The sequence below is a fragment of the Arachis ipaensis genome, chromosome B6, assembly GCF_059453495.1.
Source record: "Arachis ipaensis isolate K30076 ecotype BB chromosome B6, ASM5945349v1, whole genome shotgun sequence".
In the NCBI taxonomy this organism is placed as follows: domain Eukaryota; kingdom Viridiplantae; phylum Streptophyta; class Magnoliopsida; order Fabales; family Fabaceae; genus Arachis; species Arachis ipaensis.
The window spans coordinates 23,355,918-23,375,062 of record NC_142441.1 but is presented as its reverse complement, the minus strand read 5'-3'; the positions used below and the strand labels follow the sequence as shown (position 1 = coordinate 23,375,062).

At 36.9% G+C, this 19,145-nt stretch overlaps 1 protein-coding gene across 1 annotated transcript; it reads left to right on the top strand.

The window, feature by feature from the left end:
• The first annotated feature begins 14,543 nt into the window (after positions 1–14,543).
• LOC107648082 (1,4-dihydroxy-2-naphthoyl-CoA synthase, peroxisomal-like) lies at positions 14,544–18,890 on the top strand. Its single transcript, XM_088490535.1, has 6 exons — positions 14,544–14,647; positions 14,691–14,835; positions 14,912–15,034; positions 15,425–15,526; positions 15,681–15,738; positions 18,820–18,890. Exons 1-6 carry the CDS (start codon positions 14,544–14,546, stop codon positions 18,888–18,890), a joined length of 603 nt encoding a protein of 200 aa, XP_088346661.1.
• The last annotated feature ends 255 nt before the right edge of the window (positions 18,891–19,145 follow it).

Sequence of the window (19,145 nt, the reverse complement as noted above, 5' to 3'; positions counted from 1 at the left end):
TTTCATTGACTTGTCTGCCATCTCTAGTGAGATATTTGCAGCTTGTACCTCAAAGATTCCCAACTTCTCTATCACAGAGAGTGGCATGAGGTTTATACTTGACCCTAAGTCACACAGATCCTTTTCAAAGGTTATGGTGCCTATAGTGCAAGGAATTAGGAAGCGTCCGAAATCTGAAAGCTTTTGAGGCAGCTTCTGCTGAACCAAAGCATTGAGTTCTTTGGTAAGTACTGTAGGTTCTTCCTCCAATGTCTTTACTCCAAATAACTTAGCATTTAGCTTCATGAGAGCTCCTAGGTACCGAGCAACTTGCTCTTTGATAGTTTCTTCATCCTCATCAAAGGATGAGTATTCATCAGAACTCATGAATTGCAGGAGTGCTTGCAAGGGGACCTTATGGTCTCTACATGAGCCTTGGCTTCCTTTAATTCTTGGATAGGGACTTCATCAGTGGGTGTTGAATACTTAGTAGGAATACCGTTACTGGCGTTCAACGCCACCTCTTGTGGCCTTTTGGGCGTTGAACGCCCAGGAGGGGCCTCCTTCCTGGCGTTCAACGCCAGCTCTTGTGCCAGTTTGGGCGTTGAACTCCCAGGAGGGACCTCCTTCCTGGCGTTCAACACCATTAAAGGTGTAGTATTGGGCGTTGAACGCCCATTAGGGAGCTCATCATTGGCGTTCAACACCAAATTACTCCCTTCAGATTCGGCCTCAGCTTCTGTAATGATGGCCTTGCACTCTTCTCATGGGTTTACCTCAATGTTACTAGGAAGAGTGTTAGGAAGAGTCTCAGGGATTCTCTTGCTCAGTTGACCAACCTGTACCTCTAAATTTCTGATGGAGGATCTTGTTTCAGTTATGAAACTATGAGTGGTCTTAGAGAGGTGATGTGAGATATTTGTCGGTTTAGAATTTACCAATAAAATTCCGCCGTGAGTATAGTCTAAACCAACAAGCTATCCCGCACCAAAATTAGAAAATGTGTCACCATAATAAAAATTCAATAACCGGGAGTAGAATCCCGGGTCGTTCTCCCTAGGAGTTGCCCTAAGATGCACGTCATTGGTTAGGGGCTCTCTTGGTGTTTTTGGAGTTGAATGCAAGACAAGTAAATGATCATGAAACTAAAGCAATGGACAATTAATAATTGAAATAAGGAAACTGAAGAATTAAACTAACAAGGGTGAATGACAATCAATCAATATAAAATCCTTGGCTAGGAGTGGGAATTGGAATTCCTATCATCATTGCCTCCATCAATTGTGACAAGAATTGGCCATTGCTCCACTTAGTTAACCTCTAACTATGAAGGAAAGTCAAGTGGATATAATCAACTTGAGTCCACAAGTCCTAGTCAAATCCTAAGGAAAGACTAGCTTTAGTGGCATTCAAATCAACTAGCAATTTCCAATTGTCAATCAATTGTCCACAAGTGTCTCCAATTGCCCAACCCCCAAGCCAAGAGTGAAAATTTACTCCATAACTAAAATTGACATTTTCTCAAACACTTGGTGGGCAAGAATGAAAGACATTGTGAAATTGAGAAGAGAGTTCAAATTAAAGTTATCTACTACAAACAACTAACAATAATAAAGCAATTAATAATAATGAACATGAAATTCCTCAATGCATTAATAGAAATCAATGTAAACAAGATCCCAATCTAAGATCCAAAATACTATCATAACAAGAACACTAAATGAGAGTAGGAGAATGAGATCTACAAATTGAAGCAATGTAAAATTGAATTAATACAGATCTAACTAAAGGATCCAAGTGAAATTGAAATTGAGAAGGCTAAAATCTAGAGAGAAGTGAGAGTTTTTCTCTCTAGAAAACAAAACTCCAAAACTAGCTAAAATTATGTGTATGGTGTGAATGAGTCAATCCCCTCTTTCCTCCTTGGTTCCTTGGGTCTTTTCCATGCAGAATTGAGCTCAGATTGGGCCTGGAGCGTCTCAGAAATCACCAGCCACGATTTCATTAATGATGTCACGTGCTGGGCGTCACGCGTGCACGTCACCTAAGTTCTACGAGCCACGCATACACGTCAGTCATGCGTACGCGTCGGTGGGATTTTGCCAAACCACACGAATGCGCCAGCTCTTGCGCACCAGTTTCAGCCACATGCATCCACGCGTGCGCGTCGGCCACGCGTGCGGGTCGCCACCAATTCTCCAAAGATTCATTCTTCATGTTCCTTCCACTTATGCATGCTTCCTTTCCATCTTCTAGGCCATCTTTGCCCTATAGATCCTGAATCCACTTAACAAACATATCTCGGCATCGAATGGTAGTAGAAGAAGATTAAAATTTGGCATTTTTAGGGTTAAAGAAGCATGTTTTAAACCATGAAACAAAATTAGGAAGAAAACACAAAACCATGCAATTTATATGAATAAGTGTGAAAAATATTGATAAAACCCCCTAAATTCTACACAAGATAAACCCTAAAATTGGGGTTTATCAAACCTCTCTACACTTAAACCAAGCATGTCCTCATGCGAAAAATTAAAAGACAAAAGAACATAGGAGAATGAGGTTTATGAAATGCAATTTACCTACATGGATGCAACTAATGCAAATGCTTCTATCTACTTGATCAAAAGTTAATCAACTTCCAACAACACACATGAACGAGTAGGGCCACTACAAGAAAAAAGGCCTTTGACCACGCTTTTTTCTTGCTACACTCTAAAAACGTGGCCAAAAGTGGTCAATGGCCATGTTTTTTTAGGGTGGCGATTAAATAGAGATTTGGCTATGTTTTTTCTTGCTACGCTTTAAAAGCGTGGCGAAAAGTGTCAATGGCCATGCTTTTATGAAGGTGGTAACTGATTCGAGATTTGGCCACGCTTTTTTTTGCCACGCTTAAAAAGCGTAGCCATAGAGAGAAACAGGCACACTTTTAAAGCGTGGCAACAAAATTTTGTTATTGAGACATTTTAAAAGCGTGGCCGTTTCTTACTACTGTTTTGGCACGCTTAAAAAGCGTGGCAAAAAATATTCAACTAAAAAGAAAATTACAAACTTGTTCGTTAGCTTGCTTCGAAATTCTAAGTTACAATAATTTACACATTACTCTTCCAGACTTGGTCTTCATTGTTACAATTGCCCTAGCTCAATTTAGAAAGCCCTCCATGAAGATGAACACCCACGATTAACCCTAGTTAACCCTAATGCAGTCTTTATTGTGCCTCACCCTACCCTAACCTTCTCTTCATTATGCCTCACCGTACCCTAACCCCTAACCACGACGAAGAACCCTAATCGAAGAACCCCTAACAGCACGCCGCGAAGAACGTCGTCAGTTGTCGGCGCTCCCAATGTCTCCATCGAAGAACCCCTAATCCGCAAGCTCACTGAGTCTCACCCTCTGTCGTCAGTCTTCGCTTTTTTCTTGCCACTCTCACCCTCAAGCTCACTGAGTCTCACCTCTCTCACGGCTGGTTTCACCGTCGACCTCTCTCTATCTCTCCAATATATCGCTTTCCTTGCGGGTGTTTCAGACTCAAGTTCATCGCGCTCTGCCACCGTCGCTGCTCTGTCGCACTCTATCGCAAGCTCTGCTTCGGCCATCAATGCTTCCTTCGCTGTGAGTTGGTCCCTGGGCAGGTGGTCGTAGGAATTTCAAGATCCTTATGTAAGTGTCTTTTGCGTATTTATGCTTACAATTTATTGGTAAGAAAATAATTTGAATCTCTTACATGAAATTCTGATTAGGAGGTGCTATACTATTACTATGAGTTTCTCATTACTTATCCCGTTTTCATAGCCATTAATAAAAATCTGAAAGATAGCCTTAATAAGAGTTGTCTTCTGCATTTAGTGTTGTCTTCCATTTGGGTGCTGATTGTACTTTTCTGTATTTGTGGCATTGAGGTAATGTGAAATCATCCTCCTTTGGCATCCTGGAAAAATGCAATACAAAGAAAAAGTCATTCACATTATATTATGATGATAGCAATTGAGTCACTGATGTAACAATTAACTGAAATCAGACCTCAAAAGCATGCAACCTTTTGCGTATAAAGCAACATAATAAAAACAAAAACAATTTAAATTCAAATTGACTTGGGTAACATGGTTAAAAGAATTACTGAATCAATAATCTATATCTTTAATACATTCTGTAAGGTCGTATACTATAAATGTTGTTCTATCCTTGTAGGTATAGTAAAAATTTCTCTATCAATTTTATATATTCTTCTTGATACAACTATAATGTAACTTGCACTTGAATGTTGCCCAGATTGCTATTATCAAATACAATGCAAGTAGAAAGGAATAAAGGAAAGATTCAAGGAGAAAATAAAAAATAAAAAAAGAATCATCTTTTGTGCCTCCAATTTTTACAAATAAAGGATAATGCAATTGGAAACGAAGTTGCCTTGCTTTCCCTTTTCTTTCCCTTCTTGGATGTTATTTTTATTTTTTTCTTTATTTCTTTATTAGCTATCCTTTTAGTTGGAAATGATGTCTTAATTCTATGTTTGACAATGAGAAGTCATTATACACTCATAAAGTTAATTTAGGTTTTAAGTTAATTTAAGTTAATTTAGGTTTGAATAGAGTTAAATAACGAGAATAATGTAATTTTACATTGTAGGTGAGTTTGAATGGTTCTGGAGTTGTGGCTTCATCAGTTCCCAGTTCATCAGAATTTATTTCTATAATTATATTATCCATATAAGTATTAGCAGGTGCAACTTTGAGGTATGTCCTATTTTCTAATTCTGGAAGGCATAAATTCTGCTCTTTGAATTTTTGGTAGAGCTGAGCTGAGATTGTGGAAAATAGTATAATACTTACTTTGGAACTGATTGTTAATTGGTTCTTCTTTATTCTCGTTATATCTAACAGTAAATGTTTTTGGTTTAATTTTGGATATTTGTAATAGAGGAACTGGCTATCTATTTTGGTTCAATCATCTTATTGACAAGAGGCAATTTAATTAAAGGGGTCAAGACCTTTTCATCAAAGTCCCTAGCTTAGAGTTAGGTAACTGTTTTTTCATCTTTCATCTCTTTTTCCATTTTGATTTCTTGTGAAATATGTAAATTAGCTAGTCAGGATTTATCCTCGCTGCCTCGAAAAGTTTTTAGCTTTTCAAATTAGTTATTAAAAAGAAAGGTAAGTTTATTAGTAAAGTAGGTTATAATGGGATTGATGAGTCCATATTTGATGGTATATTTTGACTGAAATTGGATGGATTCTACTACATGAACTCACACTTAAGCACTAAAATAGCATACTTTTGTGTTTGATCTCTGATTTGATCTTAAATGCAAAAACATGTGTTTTAATGCTTAGATTAGTGATTTTTAATTCCACTTTTATGTCATTCGATGCCGTGATATGGTTTGTGAGTGATTTCAGGCCTTGGAGGCAAGAATGGATAGCCAAAAGTGTAGGAAAGCATGTACAAGGGAGAAAACATGAAGAAAATAAGAAAAATCACACACAGCGAAGTGTGCGTGCGCACAAGCGAGAAATTCCATCTGTGCGTGCGCACAAGCACCTGTGCGTACGCACAGGTCAATTTTCAGCCGAGTGTTTAGATGCACACGTCTGTGCGTCCGCACAGGTCCCTGCACATGATTGCATTAATGAAACATGTGCTGCGCGAATTTGGAGGCCCTTGGCTCATTTTTGGAAGGCTGAAATGCTGTTTTGGAGTGCTATATAAAGGAGAATTCAACACTTATCAAAGGGGGGCATTGGAGCACAATTTTACATAGTTTTTCATAGTATTAGGAGTAGGAGTAGTGTAGAGTAGAGACCTCTCCTAGGGTTTATCAATTTCCATTGTAGCATATTATAGCAAGCTTTGATTTTGGATTTTTACTTCTTCAATTGTAAGTACTCTCAATTTTCTCTTTAATTACATTGTCTTTATTCTCATTTCTTTTGGGTTCAAGTTACTTGTTTATATTTGCAATTTTGTGTTTCTTGAAGTTTTGATCAATGAATTTTATGTTTCATGCTTCCTTTATGTTTGATTGCTTGTTTATGTTTGGTTTTGTTGATAGTTGGTTATAGTTTTCCATTTTACTTTGCAATTTTCCATGTTTTACTTTTATGCATACAAAGTGTGAAAATGCCAACTCTAGATTTTGAGTAGATTTTTCCGCCTTGACTTGTGGTTTTAGTTGACTCTTGTTTCCATTGACGCTAGCTTTTTATCAACTAATTTGGTAAGTTGGTTAGGGGGAGATTGTTGAGTTAAGAAATTAATTAATAAAATGATGACAAACATTTGATTAGTAGGCTAATCACCTAATTAGTTTTGATTATTTTTGATAAAGTGATGCAGGCCAAAAACAAGTGTTGAAGTAGCCCAACATCAAACAAAAGATATCTGCTAATGGGCTGAATGGTAAGTGAAAATAAAAACAAGCCCAAGTCATTCATCTCAAGCTAAATTCTTCAAAGGAGCAAAAGTAAGGCACCAACGGGCTGAACTTGAGTAGAACCTGATCCAAGCCCGAATTAAATCTCAATTCCATCTCACTTGCTTTCACCAAATCAACGTTCCTTTCTTCTCTGTCTCAGTCAAATCAGAAAATCAGAAAAGTGAGAAAGAGAGGAAAGAGCTTCTTCCCTAAGCTAGTCACCAAAGAAGCAAGAGAGAGAAGGATTAAGCTTGAAACACAGAAGTCAAATCAGAAAATCCAAACCAAATCAAGCTTAGGTTAAAGGTAACCCATTTGCTCTTGCATGCATCAGATCTTCTTCTCTTCTTCCCAACTTTCTGCTCTGTCCGAAATGGGATACCAAGGAAAGTTGTTTTCTATTATTCTCTGATGTATATCCACGGTCTTAAACGTGACTTGGGAACCAAGTTGGTTTTCAATGGCTCAGATCAAGTTGACCATTGGAAGACTCTTGTGGTTGCTGCTTTATGGCTTTCGATCAAGATGAGGAAGTCAGAAGGAGAGTTTCCACTCTGAGGTTTAATGGAAAAGTGAATCTCCGGGTTGGTGAAGCTTAAGGCTCAAGGTGTTGACCTTGGTAGAAGAACCCAGCAACATGCAAGGAGATAAAAGAAGACTTTCTGCTCATTCAGAAGCAAGGAGAGAAAACGAGAGTGTGAGAATAGTGTTCTGCAAAGAAGTTCCTCTATTTGGATAATGCTTTCTTTCAAAGAAGCATTCAGCCAATACTGAAGAACTGTATCTGAGGTTTGCGAATCTGGTTTTGCACATAGCAAAGAGGCTGCTGATGAAGTCAATCTCCTTCATGTTTTACTGATTGTGATGTTCTTTTCTATGTATATCTTTCTGTAATTTCTTGTGAGAAAAGGCATTGTGAGGAAACTCAAGTAAAAGCCATGAGTGGAAAAAGGCTGAGTAAAACACTTGAGAGAAAAGCCTAGAGTTATTTTCTGATTTCTTTAGGTATGTTTATATCTTGTATCTTGTACCTGTGAGGTATCCCTTTCTTAGTTGGGTTAGCACTAAGAGTGAATATTTAGGTATTAGCATAGCCAATGTCAAGTTAAGTTAGAACTTGAGTGTGAAAGGATTGGGTCAATCCTGTGGAATTGGTGTAAGTAATACTGTTAACTATAGTGAAAATTCCTCCATTGTTGTGGAGGAGACTAGACGTAGGTTGCATAGCACAAGGCGACCAAACCAGGATATATGCTGGTGTTAGCTTTTCTCTTCTCTGCACTGTTCTGTTTTCTGATATTCATGAGACAAAAATAAATTGTCTCATAAATTTTTGCTGCTGAGTTCGAACAGAATCAGAATTGAAAGTTTGTTTAAAAAGGGTCATAACAGCAACTAAAAGATAGGCATAGATTCAACCCCTCTTCTCTAAGCCTACTACAACCTTCAATTGGTATCAAGAGCTAAGGTCTCAAGAATCAAGCTTAACCGCTTGGAGCAAAGATCCAATGGCGAACAACTTGGGCACAACCACAGTTGCCTACACCCTCACTGAAGGCCAGTCAAACAACCGGCCACCTTTCTTCAACGGGAAGAACTACTCCTACTGGAAAGAAAGGATAAGGATTTTCATCCAATCCATTGACTACAACATATGGAAGATTGTTGTGAGTGGTCCCAAGATCCCAACAAAAATAAGTGCTGATGGAGTGGTGACTCCAAAAGAAGAAGCTGAATGGAATAAAGATGATAAGAAGAAGATAGAGCTGAATGCTAAAGTAATCAACCTTCTTCACTGTGCTATCAGCTTTGAAGAGTACCGCAAGGTGTCTAGATGCAAGACAGCCAAAGAAATCTGAGAAAAACTCCAGGTTACACACGAAGGCACTAAACAAGTCAAAGAAACGAGGACTGATATGCTGCGAAAAGAGTACGAGATGTTTAGCATAAAGGATGGAGAAAGCATTGATGAAGCGTTTGAGAGATTCTCAATCATAATTAACAACCTTGATGCTATGGGTACAAACTATACAGAACAAACCTTGGTGAGAAAACTCCTTAGAAACCTCACAAAAGAATGGGAAAATACTGCCACTGTCCTAACCGAGAGTAACAACATAAGTCCCATAACCTATGATGAGCTGAGAGGAAAACTCCTTGCCTATGAAGCCACACACACAAACACAGACTCAAAGAAAAAGGGAATAGCCCTCAAGTCACAAATAGAACCAAAAGAGAGTGAGTCTAGTGATGGTATTTCAGATGACGAGCTTTTGTTTTTTGCTAGGAGATTTAGAAGGATGATGAAGAACAAGGGCAAATACAAGGGTTCAAGTTCAAAGGAGCACAAGATCGACTTGAGCAAGGTGACGTGCCATCACTGCAAGGAGGCTGGACATTTCAAGCTAAACTGTCCAAAGCTCAAAAAGGAGGACAAAGAAAAGAAGGAAAGGAAGAGAGTACTCATGGCAGCTTGGGAGGATCTTGAGAACGACTCAAATGAAGAAGAAGAATCTGAAGGAGATGACAAAGACTGCTTCATGGCTGGAAACAACAATCTTGATGAGGTAAATTACTATGATTTGACCATTGAGGACTTACATGCTATTATTGATGATCGCACTTTAAACACCTCAAAACTGCTTAACAAGTACAATGAATGCAGATCTGAAAGAGATGTGTTAAGAGCTGAAAATGATTTTTTAAAAGAAAAAGTGAAGGAAACTGAATGTGCTTTGGACATCATTGAAGAAAATAGATTTCTAAAATCTAAACTTGAAAAATTAAAAGGAAAGCACATTGTGGATCCTTCTCATGAGTTAATTGCTGAAAATGAAAGATTAAATGATATAATTAAAAGGCTGAATGGTGACTTAGCAAAATTTGCTCAAGGTTCTAGTAACTTGGACAAATTACTTGCAAGTCAAAGACCATTGTTTGAAAAATCTGGTTTAGGCTACATAGCCAAGGAAGATGCAGTTTCTAACACTTCCTCTATAAAATTTGTGGCTTCTTCATCAAATACCAAATCTATACCAAACAAATCAGGTATTGGATATGTTTCAACTTTTGAAGAAAAATTTGATGAAGTATACACAAGTGAAACTGAGCCTTCACCAAGAACTGATCCGAGTTCAAACCGGCCAGGTTTGGGTTACATTTCGAAAAATGAGGCTGTTTTCAAGAAACCACCATTTTACAACAAAACCTCATTTTCGAAAGGTAAAAATGTTCAAAGAAATTCTGGTGAAAATGCTTTTGCAAAGAGGAATAACTTTAATAAAAATCAGTTTGTCAAAAGAAATGCATCTCCTCCAAAAACCAGAAAATTTCAACACCTTAATCATTTCAAGCAATATAACTCACCTCAATTTTAGCGACACACATCAGAAAATCATTGTGTCAATTGCAAGAAATTTGGTCACTCATATGCACAATGTTTCATTAAAAAAAGAGTTATAGGAAATAAAGTTTACAATGTTGTTTGTGATTTCAATGCACTTGGGCAACCAAGATGGATTAACTTCAAAGGATCCAAATTATTTTGGATACCTAAGGCTACTTGAAACTCTTCATGCAGATTTGCCTAGCATCCAAGAACAAAAAGGACATGTGGTACATAGATAGTGGATGTTCAAGGCACATGACTGGAAGGTCAACCTACTTCATCAAACTAAATAAGTATGATGGAGGTTTTGTGACCTTTGGAGATGATGGTAAAGGTAAAATCATTGTTGTTGGAAAAGTAGGTAATGAGCAATCTACTTTCATTGATGATGTACTTTTGGTATGTGGTTTGAAGCACAATCTTTTGAGTATAAGTCAGCTGTGTGATTTAGGATATCTAGTGACTTTCAAAAGATTTGAATGCTGTGCTGTTAATGAAAGGACAAATGAAGTGATGTTTGTTGCCAAGCATTTTAATAATATGTATGTACTTACTCTTGATGAACTAAAGGATCAAAATGTAGCTTGTCTTCACTCTAAAGAATCTGAAAAGTGGTTATGGCACAAGAGATTGGGCCATGCAAGTATGTTTCAAATAAACAAACTTGTAAAGAAAGAATTAGTAAGAGGTCTTCCTTTGATAAAGTTTGACAAAGACATCACTTGTGATGCTTGCCAAATGGGAAAACAAACCAAAAGTTCTTTTAAACCAAAGGAAGACATCTCTACTAAAAGACCACTTGAGTTGCTACACATTGATTTATTTGGTCCAACAAGAACTCAAAGCCTAGGTGGTAAACATTATGGTTTAGTAATTGTGGATGACTATACTAGGTTTGGTTGGGTTTTGTTTCTTGCACACAAAAATGAAGCCTTTTCGGCCTTTGAACCTTTTTGCAAGAAAATTCAAAATGAAAAGGTTTTAAAAATCTCTTCTATAAGAAGTGATCATGAAACTGAATTTGAAAATAATTTATTTGAATCCTTTTGTGAGGAATTTAGAATAGCTCACAACTTCTCTTATCCAAGAACACCACAACAAAATGGTATTGTAGAAAGAAGAAATAGAAGCATACAAGAGATGACAATAGCTATGCTTTGTGAGAGTAATGTTCCAAAATTCCTTTGGCACTACTAGAAAACTAGTTATTACAGACGGATATTTCTGACGGATTTTATCCCACAGAAATACAGAGGGAATTTCAGAGGGATTTTTTGTCAAAAAACAAAAAAAATGGATTAGAATAAATTACAGACGGAAAAGAGAATCCGTCGATAATTCTGTCGGAAAAAATAATTTTTTTTCCGTAGAAAATGGTTACAGACGGAAAATCCGTCTGTAACTAAATAGACAAAACGCTGCGTTTTATTAAATTATTACAGATGGAAAATCCGTCTGTAATTTAAAATTTCCGTCAGAAATATTAAATTAACCCTAATTTAACCTTAAGTGTCTCGAGCTTCAGTCATACTCCACACAAGCTTCTTCCTCTCTCTGTCGCACGAACAACTTCTTCTCTCCGTTGCACGAGCTTTTTCCGCTGTTGCCACCATTCGCGTCGCACGAGCTTCCTCCGCCACCGCTCTCGTTGCATATGCTCCCTTCATCGCCGTCATCATAGAGCTCTCTCTTGTTGCGTTTGCTCCCTTAGTGAATTTCAGGTATACTCTGATTTTGTGATTCTGGTGCTTAGGGTTCAATTTTTCTGTGCCAATTTTAGGTTTATCAAATTTCTTAGCAGTTTCTATCTTCTTGTTACTGTTAATGCTGATTGAGCTTGTTGTAGGTTTATCAATTGTTTTATTATCAGCGAAGAAAGAGATTTTTTGTCGGTCATTTCTGCAGCGATTTGTGAAACTCGGTGGTTGTTGTTGAATGGCGAAGCTTGGAATGATAGTTGACTCCGTTGGTAACTTCTTCTCTGGCAAAGACCAGCTTCCTTAGTGTGACCCTGACATCGTCGCTGTAAGCTTTTTCTTTTTTTCGATTCCATTTTCTTCATTCAGAATTGATATCAACTTGTGATTTCTTGTTATCTATTGGTCGTGATTTCAGTCTTGATGTTTAGGTCAAAATCAAGTTAGCGCTTGCAATAGGTTTAGGGTTTAGATATAAATCAATCACATATCTTTTGTTACTTTAGTTAAGGAGGAAGAATTGCAGCTTCTATGAAACAATTCCCTGTTATGATGGATCATTGTGTAATTAGTTAAAGCTATAGCTTGGAGCATGATATGTTTCATTCACAAAAGAAATTGTTGATAACAATTGAAACCTCCTTGTCTTTTTATTGCTCCTTTGCTGCTTTTTATTACTCGAGTTTTTGTGCAGGGGTGTGAGAGAGAGGTTGCTGAGGCTGGGAAGCAATCCGATGAGTTCTTGCAAGAGTGTCTTCTGCGATTATCGTGGGCTCTTGTTCAGTTCAAGGGTATGTTATAGTTGTCTAGAACAGAAATTTAATTTAGTTAATGGCAGAAGTAACCTTTTGGAAGTTAATGGTTAGTGTTTTTTGGTGCTCACTATAATTCTTAAGTCTTTTGGGGCTTCCATGTTATTCCACTCAAGCATTCACCAGTGGTGTCACTATTTTCACTGTTTTCAAGTTTCAGAAGTAGATCACCATGAAAGACAAGTAGAGGAAGCTCAGCAGAAAGGATTGTCCCTCACTGATGGAGATAAGGTATAATTTTTTATATTAAATATAATTTTAAAGAGTCTAATAACTAACTAGAGAAGCAGTTTCTGGTAGTCAATTTCAATCAATTTCACTTTACTATTTCTTTTGGATTGCTTACTTGAAAAATTGAGGCCACATGCTTTTGATTATTTTTTTATTTGTTTGTTTGGATCTTTAATTTCGAGTAGCTGTGCTGTGATTTATGATCTATTCCACTCTCGGTTTCTTTTGATGCTGTTTTTCTTCCTCCAAGTTTTTTAATTGTTCATTGTGTGAGTTATCGAGCTGGGTCAATTCGGTTTTTTTGTGTCTAAGGTTTAGCAACTATGCATTTTAGCTTCCTCTGCATTTCTATTCTTGGATGTGCATAAGAATTTCGTTTCCATTTGATATTTGGATGTGCATAAGAATTTCGTTTCCATTTGATACTTGGTATAAGATTATATTTGGCCTTGCTATCTTTATTTTTTATATCTGAACTTATTTCTTCCCAGTTTTTGTCCTAGTTTTTGTTTTGACATGACACGTTAATATTCAATGGAACTAATTTAATTTTGAATGATTGTTGTCTTCAGGAAGTGCAGCGATTAGTTAATTATCAGGTAACATTAGTTAATTATCAAATTCATAACATGCTTTGGGATCTCATCCACAGAATCTTCCCCTCTAATTTGTTGAATGGATATCAAATTAGGGGTAAAGATCAAAATCACTTGATTTTATTTTTCATTGAGGAACTATTAGCTACTCAAGTGGCAAAAGGATTAAAGTATGCGTGAGTAATAATTCGTGTGGGTATCTGCTTGATCATAATTGCTTTGCTTTGGTGTGCCTTTCAATCTCTCAGGCAAATGCAGCTTCTGGAATGGCGGTCTATGATGACTGCAAGTTGCAGTTTTTGGAGCTCAAGACAAAAAGGACTCACAGGTTCATAGTTTTCAAGATTGAGGAGAATCAGAAGCAAGTCATTATGGAGAAGCTTAGTGAGCCAGCTCAAGGCTACAAAGATTTCGCTGCTTGCCTCCCTCCTAATGAGTGCCGCTATGCTATATATGATTTCGAGTTCTTGACCGAAGGCAATGTTCCCAAGAGCAGGATTTTCTTCATTACTTGGTAATTAGATGTTTGCTTGTTTGTTTGTTCATATGCCTGCTGGTTGCTTTTGCTGTTGATTGATATTAATTTGATTTTTGTGTGCCTTTGTGCCTTTGTGATATTAATTTGATTTTCTAGTTATAAATTAATCTCTAAACGGTTGCATTGTGTTACTTGTTCCAATTTTTCTTGCGTACTACTTGAATAGCATGATGAGGTTCAAAATTTTAAATTTCTTAACCCTGTGCGTTTCTTCTTTTTCACAGTTTTGTACAGGAATATGATCCCTAGTAACTTTACGATGAGATTAAATGCGAATCAGCAACTTTCACCGGAGTTGGATCTCTTCATGAAACAGAGGCTCCAAAATTATGAGTTAAAACAAAAGAAACTTGGTACTCGAATTGGACAGACTAAGTTCCCCTTCTGTAATACTCCGAAGTTAGGTCATCTTCTTCTTGCACTAAAACTGTTCGATGAATTGCCTCACTCACCTGTCAAACAAAATTTCTGCTAACCTACGTGTTCACTCCCTAACAAGTTGCATATCAGAATAATTAATTAATAAACTGATGTGTTTATCTGAATTATTTCACATTAAACACCAAACTCATATGACATATATAATAGGCCATGGATTTCTTATATATTGACTTAGAAATTATTTATTTATTGTTTTCACTTTTCAGAAGCACACACTCTTTTTTGGCGCGAAGTCAACAGTAACTGTGCCGTTACAGTAACTCTCTTTCCCCTTATCAGCTTATCTTATCCAAAAATTCGGTATGAAATCTTCCAATCTACTCTGTCCCTTTAATTTCAATAAAAGTTAGGGGGGAAAAGAAAAAAGCACCAATGCTTTATGCTTCCCTTCATTCGTGCATAACTAAGTAACTAACCATAACTTTTATCTCACAAAAAAGCTTCAATGGCAGAGAAGAAGAACCTGCTTGTACTTGACACCGTGACCAGGAGACTCGCCTCCATAGTCAACCACCTTGGTGCCTCTTCTCAATCTGATCACCTTTCTCTTCATTCCCACAACCAACTCCAACTTGGCCTCTGACTCTTCAACTTCCCGGAATGATAGCTATGAACGTGTTTACGGTGATGTTCCCTCCCACGACGTCGTTTGGAGGGTCATCGCTTTCGATGCTGACTCCGACAAGGAGTTCACTGACATCATCTACGAGAAGGCTGTTGAGGAAGGCATAGCCAAGGTTTGGGTTTCAGCTTTCAACTTTTTCAAGCTCATTTTTATTTTGGATTTTTGTGATTGGGTGAGTGTGGTTGCAGATTAGTATTAATAGGCCTGAGAGAAGGAATACCTTTCGACCCAATACAGTTAAGGAACTTATTTGTGCTTTCAATGATGCCAGGCATGATAGTTCTATTGGGGTTTTCATTCTTACTGGCAAGGTATGCCTCCTCCCTACTCCAGTATTTTTCAGAAATTCTATAAATTGATGCGTTGACCTCAAAAATTAAGGTTAATTGAGATGGATTCAGGCCAAATGGTTGGGGTTGATGCCCCTTTTGACTAGAGTTTAATTTTGATATACTATTATCCAATCAAATCTACTCTTAGAGTCGGATGATCATTCAAGTGATTGGTGTTAAAATGAGTTTAATTGAATGTCAGTGTATTGCATCAAATTAAATCCTTCCTTGATTATTTTAAACATGATGCTTCCAGTGAAAAGGACATTTGGCCATGTTGTTGTCACTTTGACATGAATGGAATATTCACATTTTATGTGCAAACTAGTGTGAACTTGATTGATGTTGATTTGCCTATTTATTTTGTAGGGGACCAAGGCATTTTGTAGTGGTGGTGACCAAGCTTTGAGGATAGCAGATGGTTATTTTGATAATGAAGATATTGGTAGCCTTAATGTGTTGGACTTGCAGGTTTATTGATTGTTGGCATTTTTTTATGAGGCAATTATTAGTGTTATTATGCCAATATATAAGATTAGTATGATTCTTGATCCCTAGTGTTGTTGAATCTTACGATGGGATTGTATTTCCTGAACCGTCTGAGGGTTTTCTGGCGTGTGTGCAGAATCATCCTGCTGTTGTTGTGCCTAGGCTTCCTGCTGGTTTGAATTTGCCTAGCCCAGGTGAGTTCTTTCAAATGTTCTTTTTCATTCCGCACTCTGTGAAGAACCCTTTAATTATTTTATTTTTGTTCTGATCTCTGTTTGATTTTGTTGTTCTCTCTGTTTTTCTATGTTTTGATTCTTTGGCATAGATTGATTTACTCCAATTTCAATTCGGATTTTAATTCTATTTCAGTCAGGAGATGTCAAGATTAACTTTCAATGTGGAGCTTGATGCTGCTAATGCAACTTAGTTATTTATTAATATTTTAGATTATCCTATCTTTAAGTGCTAAGTGTAATTTGTGACATTCATGTAACATTGGGATGGTCATCTTATTTTTTTTGGGTATCTTTTTATTAAGACAATGGGATATTGGCCAATGATGTTGAAAAATAACATCCAATTTTATAGGTATCATGTAATCAATATTATGTTTATTTATGTGATTTTTGGCTCTCTTTTTTCAATTTACAGTGTTTGATGGAGTACATTTAGAAAACAAATCTAAAGTATTCATTTTGCAATGGAAAAATCTAAAAAAAATTCTATTTTATCTTACTGACGGATTTACAGACGGAAAATCTGTCGAAAAATCCGTCTGTAATTACAGACGGAAAATTCGTCGGAAAGTTCGTCGCCTTTGGGAAATGGATAGAAAATTTATAGAGGGAAAATCTGTCGGTAACTGCTAAAAATCCATCTGTAATTTTCCGACGGAAAAAATCTGTCGGTAAATAATTTCCGACGGGACTTTTACAGAGGGACAAAATCCGTCGGTAATTTCGTCGGTAACCAAAAATCCGTCTGTAATAAAGACTAAATCCGTCTGTAAATCTGTCTGTATTAATCCATTTTCTAGTTGTGTGGGAAGAAGCGGTTAACACGGCTTGCCACATTTTGAATAGAACAATCATAAGGAAATTTTTGAAGAAAATCCCTTATGAACTTTGGAAAGGCTACCCACCAAACTTAGACTACTTACACATCTTTGGATGCAAATGTTTCATTTTGAATAACAAAGAAAATTTGGGTAAGTTTGATCCAAAGGCGTATGAGTGTTTGTTTGTAGGATATTCCACAACTAGTAAAGCCTATAGGGTTTATCATCAAGATGCTAGGATTATTGAGGAGTCCATACATGTTACATTTTGTGATACTAATTTGGTGCAAAGCATTTTGGAAGATTGTGACGCAAGAAATCAAGCTCAAAAGGAAGATGAAACCACTCAAAATAATGAAAAAGAAAATTCTGGTCAAACTGAACCAGAAACTGCAACTGCTGAAAATTCAAGAGACAATTCCATTTTATCTCATGAATCTGAAGGAAATCCTGAAGCCAGCAGCACCCAGAATCCCTTGGTATCTGAATCTGCCTCGAAATCCACCAGACCTCGTGAATGGAGATTCTTGAAGAATTATCCTGAGGAATTTGTCATTGGGGATGTCTCTCATGGAGTGCAAACTCGGTCTTCCACTAGAAAGGCAAATGAAGGATCTAACATTGCCCTTCTTTCACAAATAGAGCCTCAAAATGTCAAAGAATCCCTTAGTGACCCCTCTTGGGTTAAAGCTATGGAGGATGAGCTTCTTGAGTTTGAAAAGAATCAAGTATGGACCTTGGTTCCAAGGCCAAGTGGAAAGAAAGTGACCGGCACCAAGTGGATATTTCAGAACAAGTTGGGAGAAGATGGTAGCATTGCAAGAAACAAGGCAAGGCTAGTGGCACAAGGATATGACCAAGAAGAAGGAATAGACTTTGATGAATCCTTTGCCCCTGTTACCCAAATGGAAGCCATAAGACTTCTCTTAGCTTATGCTGCATTTTGTGGTTTTAAATTATCTCAAATGGATGTGAAATATGCATTTTTGAATGGTGTGATAGATAGAGAAGTGTATGTAGAGAAGCCTCCTGGTTTTGAAAATAAAGAGCATTCTAATCATGTTTTCAAATTATCAAAAGCTCTCTATGGTTTAAGACAAGCTCCTAGAGCTTGGTATGAGAGACTTAGCTCTTGTCTTTTGAAAAATGGTTTTCAAAGAGGCACCACTGACACAACTCTATTATCAAGAATTCTAATGATTCCTTCATTCTAGTTCAAATATATGTTGATGACATTATTTTTGGATTAGCCAATGAATCCCTTTGTTCTGAATTTGGAAAACTCATGACAAGTGAATTTGACATGAGTATGATGGGAGAACTTAATTTTTTCCTTGGGCTGCAAATTAAACAAACTGAAAAAGGTATTTTCATTCATCAACAGAAGTATGCCAAGGAATTAGTTAAGAAATTTGGTATGAAAAATGCCAAACCTATGGGAACTCCCATGCATCCTAGTTCAAAATTAGATAAGGGAGAAACTGAGAAAGATGTTGATGAGACTAGGTATAGAGGAATGATTGGTTCTCTTATGTACTTAACTTCCTCTAGACCAAATATTGTGCAAAGTGTTGGATTGTGTTCTAGGTTCCAATCCAAACCAAAAGAGTCACATCTTTCTACAGTTAAGAGGATCATTAGATATGTTCATGGCACATCAAATTTTGGTCTTTGGTATCCTAAAATTGATGATTTTTCTGCAGATGGTTATTGTGATGCAGATTTTGCTAGTGATAGAGTTGATAGAAGGAGCACTTCAGGCTTATGTTGCTTCCTTGGGAAGTCCTTGAATGTTTGGTCAAGTAAGAAACTGCCAACAGTGGCTCTATCCACTACTGAGGCTGAGTATATAGCTGCTTCTTCATGTTGTTCTCAGCTTTTATGGTTAAAAATACAGCTTGCCGATTACAAATTAATTGCTAAAAATATTCCCTTAATGTGTGATAATATGAGTGCCATTAATATCTCTAAAAATCCAGTTTTGCACTCTAGGACTAAGCATATTGAAGTGAAATTTCACTCAATAAGAGAACATATCCAAAAGGGGGATATTAGTATTCAATTTGTTAAATCAGAGGAGCAATTAACAGATATTTTCACAAAACTATTAGCTGAGAATAGATTCTGTATGCTTAGGTCTTGTCTAGAAATTTTGAGTTATGATTCTTTATTTGAAAAATGCTGATGTTTTTGCTGGAGATTTTTGTCTCATAAACAGGTATGAGACAATTCTGGGCAGGTGATGAACGTTTCCTTCAAATCAGTGTGTTCTGGGCTTGTTTCACGTGAAAGTTAATCTGGGCCAAACTCAAAATCAGATCTAGAGTGGTCCAATGTGTTTCCTTAAATCCAACTATCCCAGGGCCCATATATGAATGTTACAATTTTGGTTTGGTTGATATTTTTGTTAGGCTGTGTGCTTAAATTTTTTTTTTGAAAGGATTTCCATTTAATGTTTTTAATCCAAAAAAGATTCTCAGCTTGATTTAATTTTTAAAGTTTTTCAAAATTTAAAATTAATTTCCTATTTTATTTTAAATCAAA

Bases quoted from the DNA above. Each gene is read 5' to 3' on its own strand.
- LOC107648082 (XM_088490535.1), top strand. From the start codon at position 14,544: ATGGCAGAGAAGAAGAACCTGCTTGTACTTGACACCGTGACCAGGAGA. The intron at 15,527-15,680 runs GTTTATTGATTG...GCGTGTGTGCAG, and splicing joins TTAATGTGTTGGACTTGCAG to AATCATCCTGCTGTTGTTGT. The intron at 15,739-18,819 runs GTGAGTTCTTTC...TCTCATAAACAG, and splicing joins TTTGAATTTGCCTAGCCCAG to GTATGAGACAATTCTGGGCA.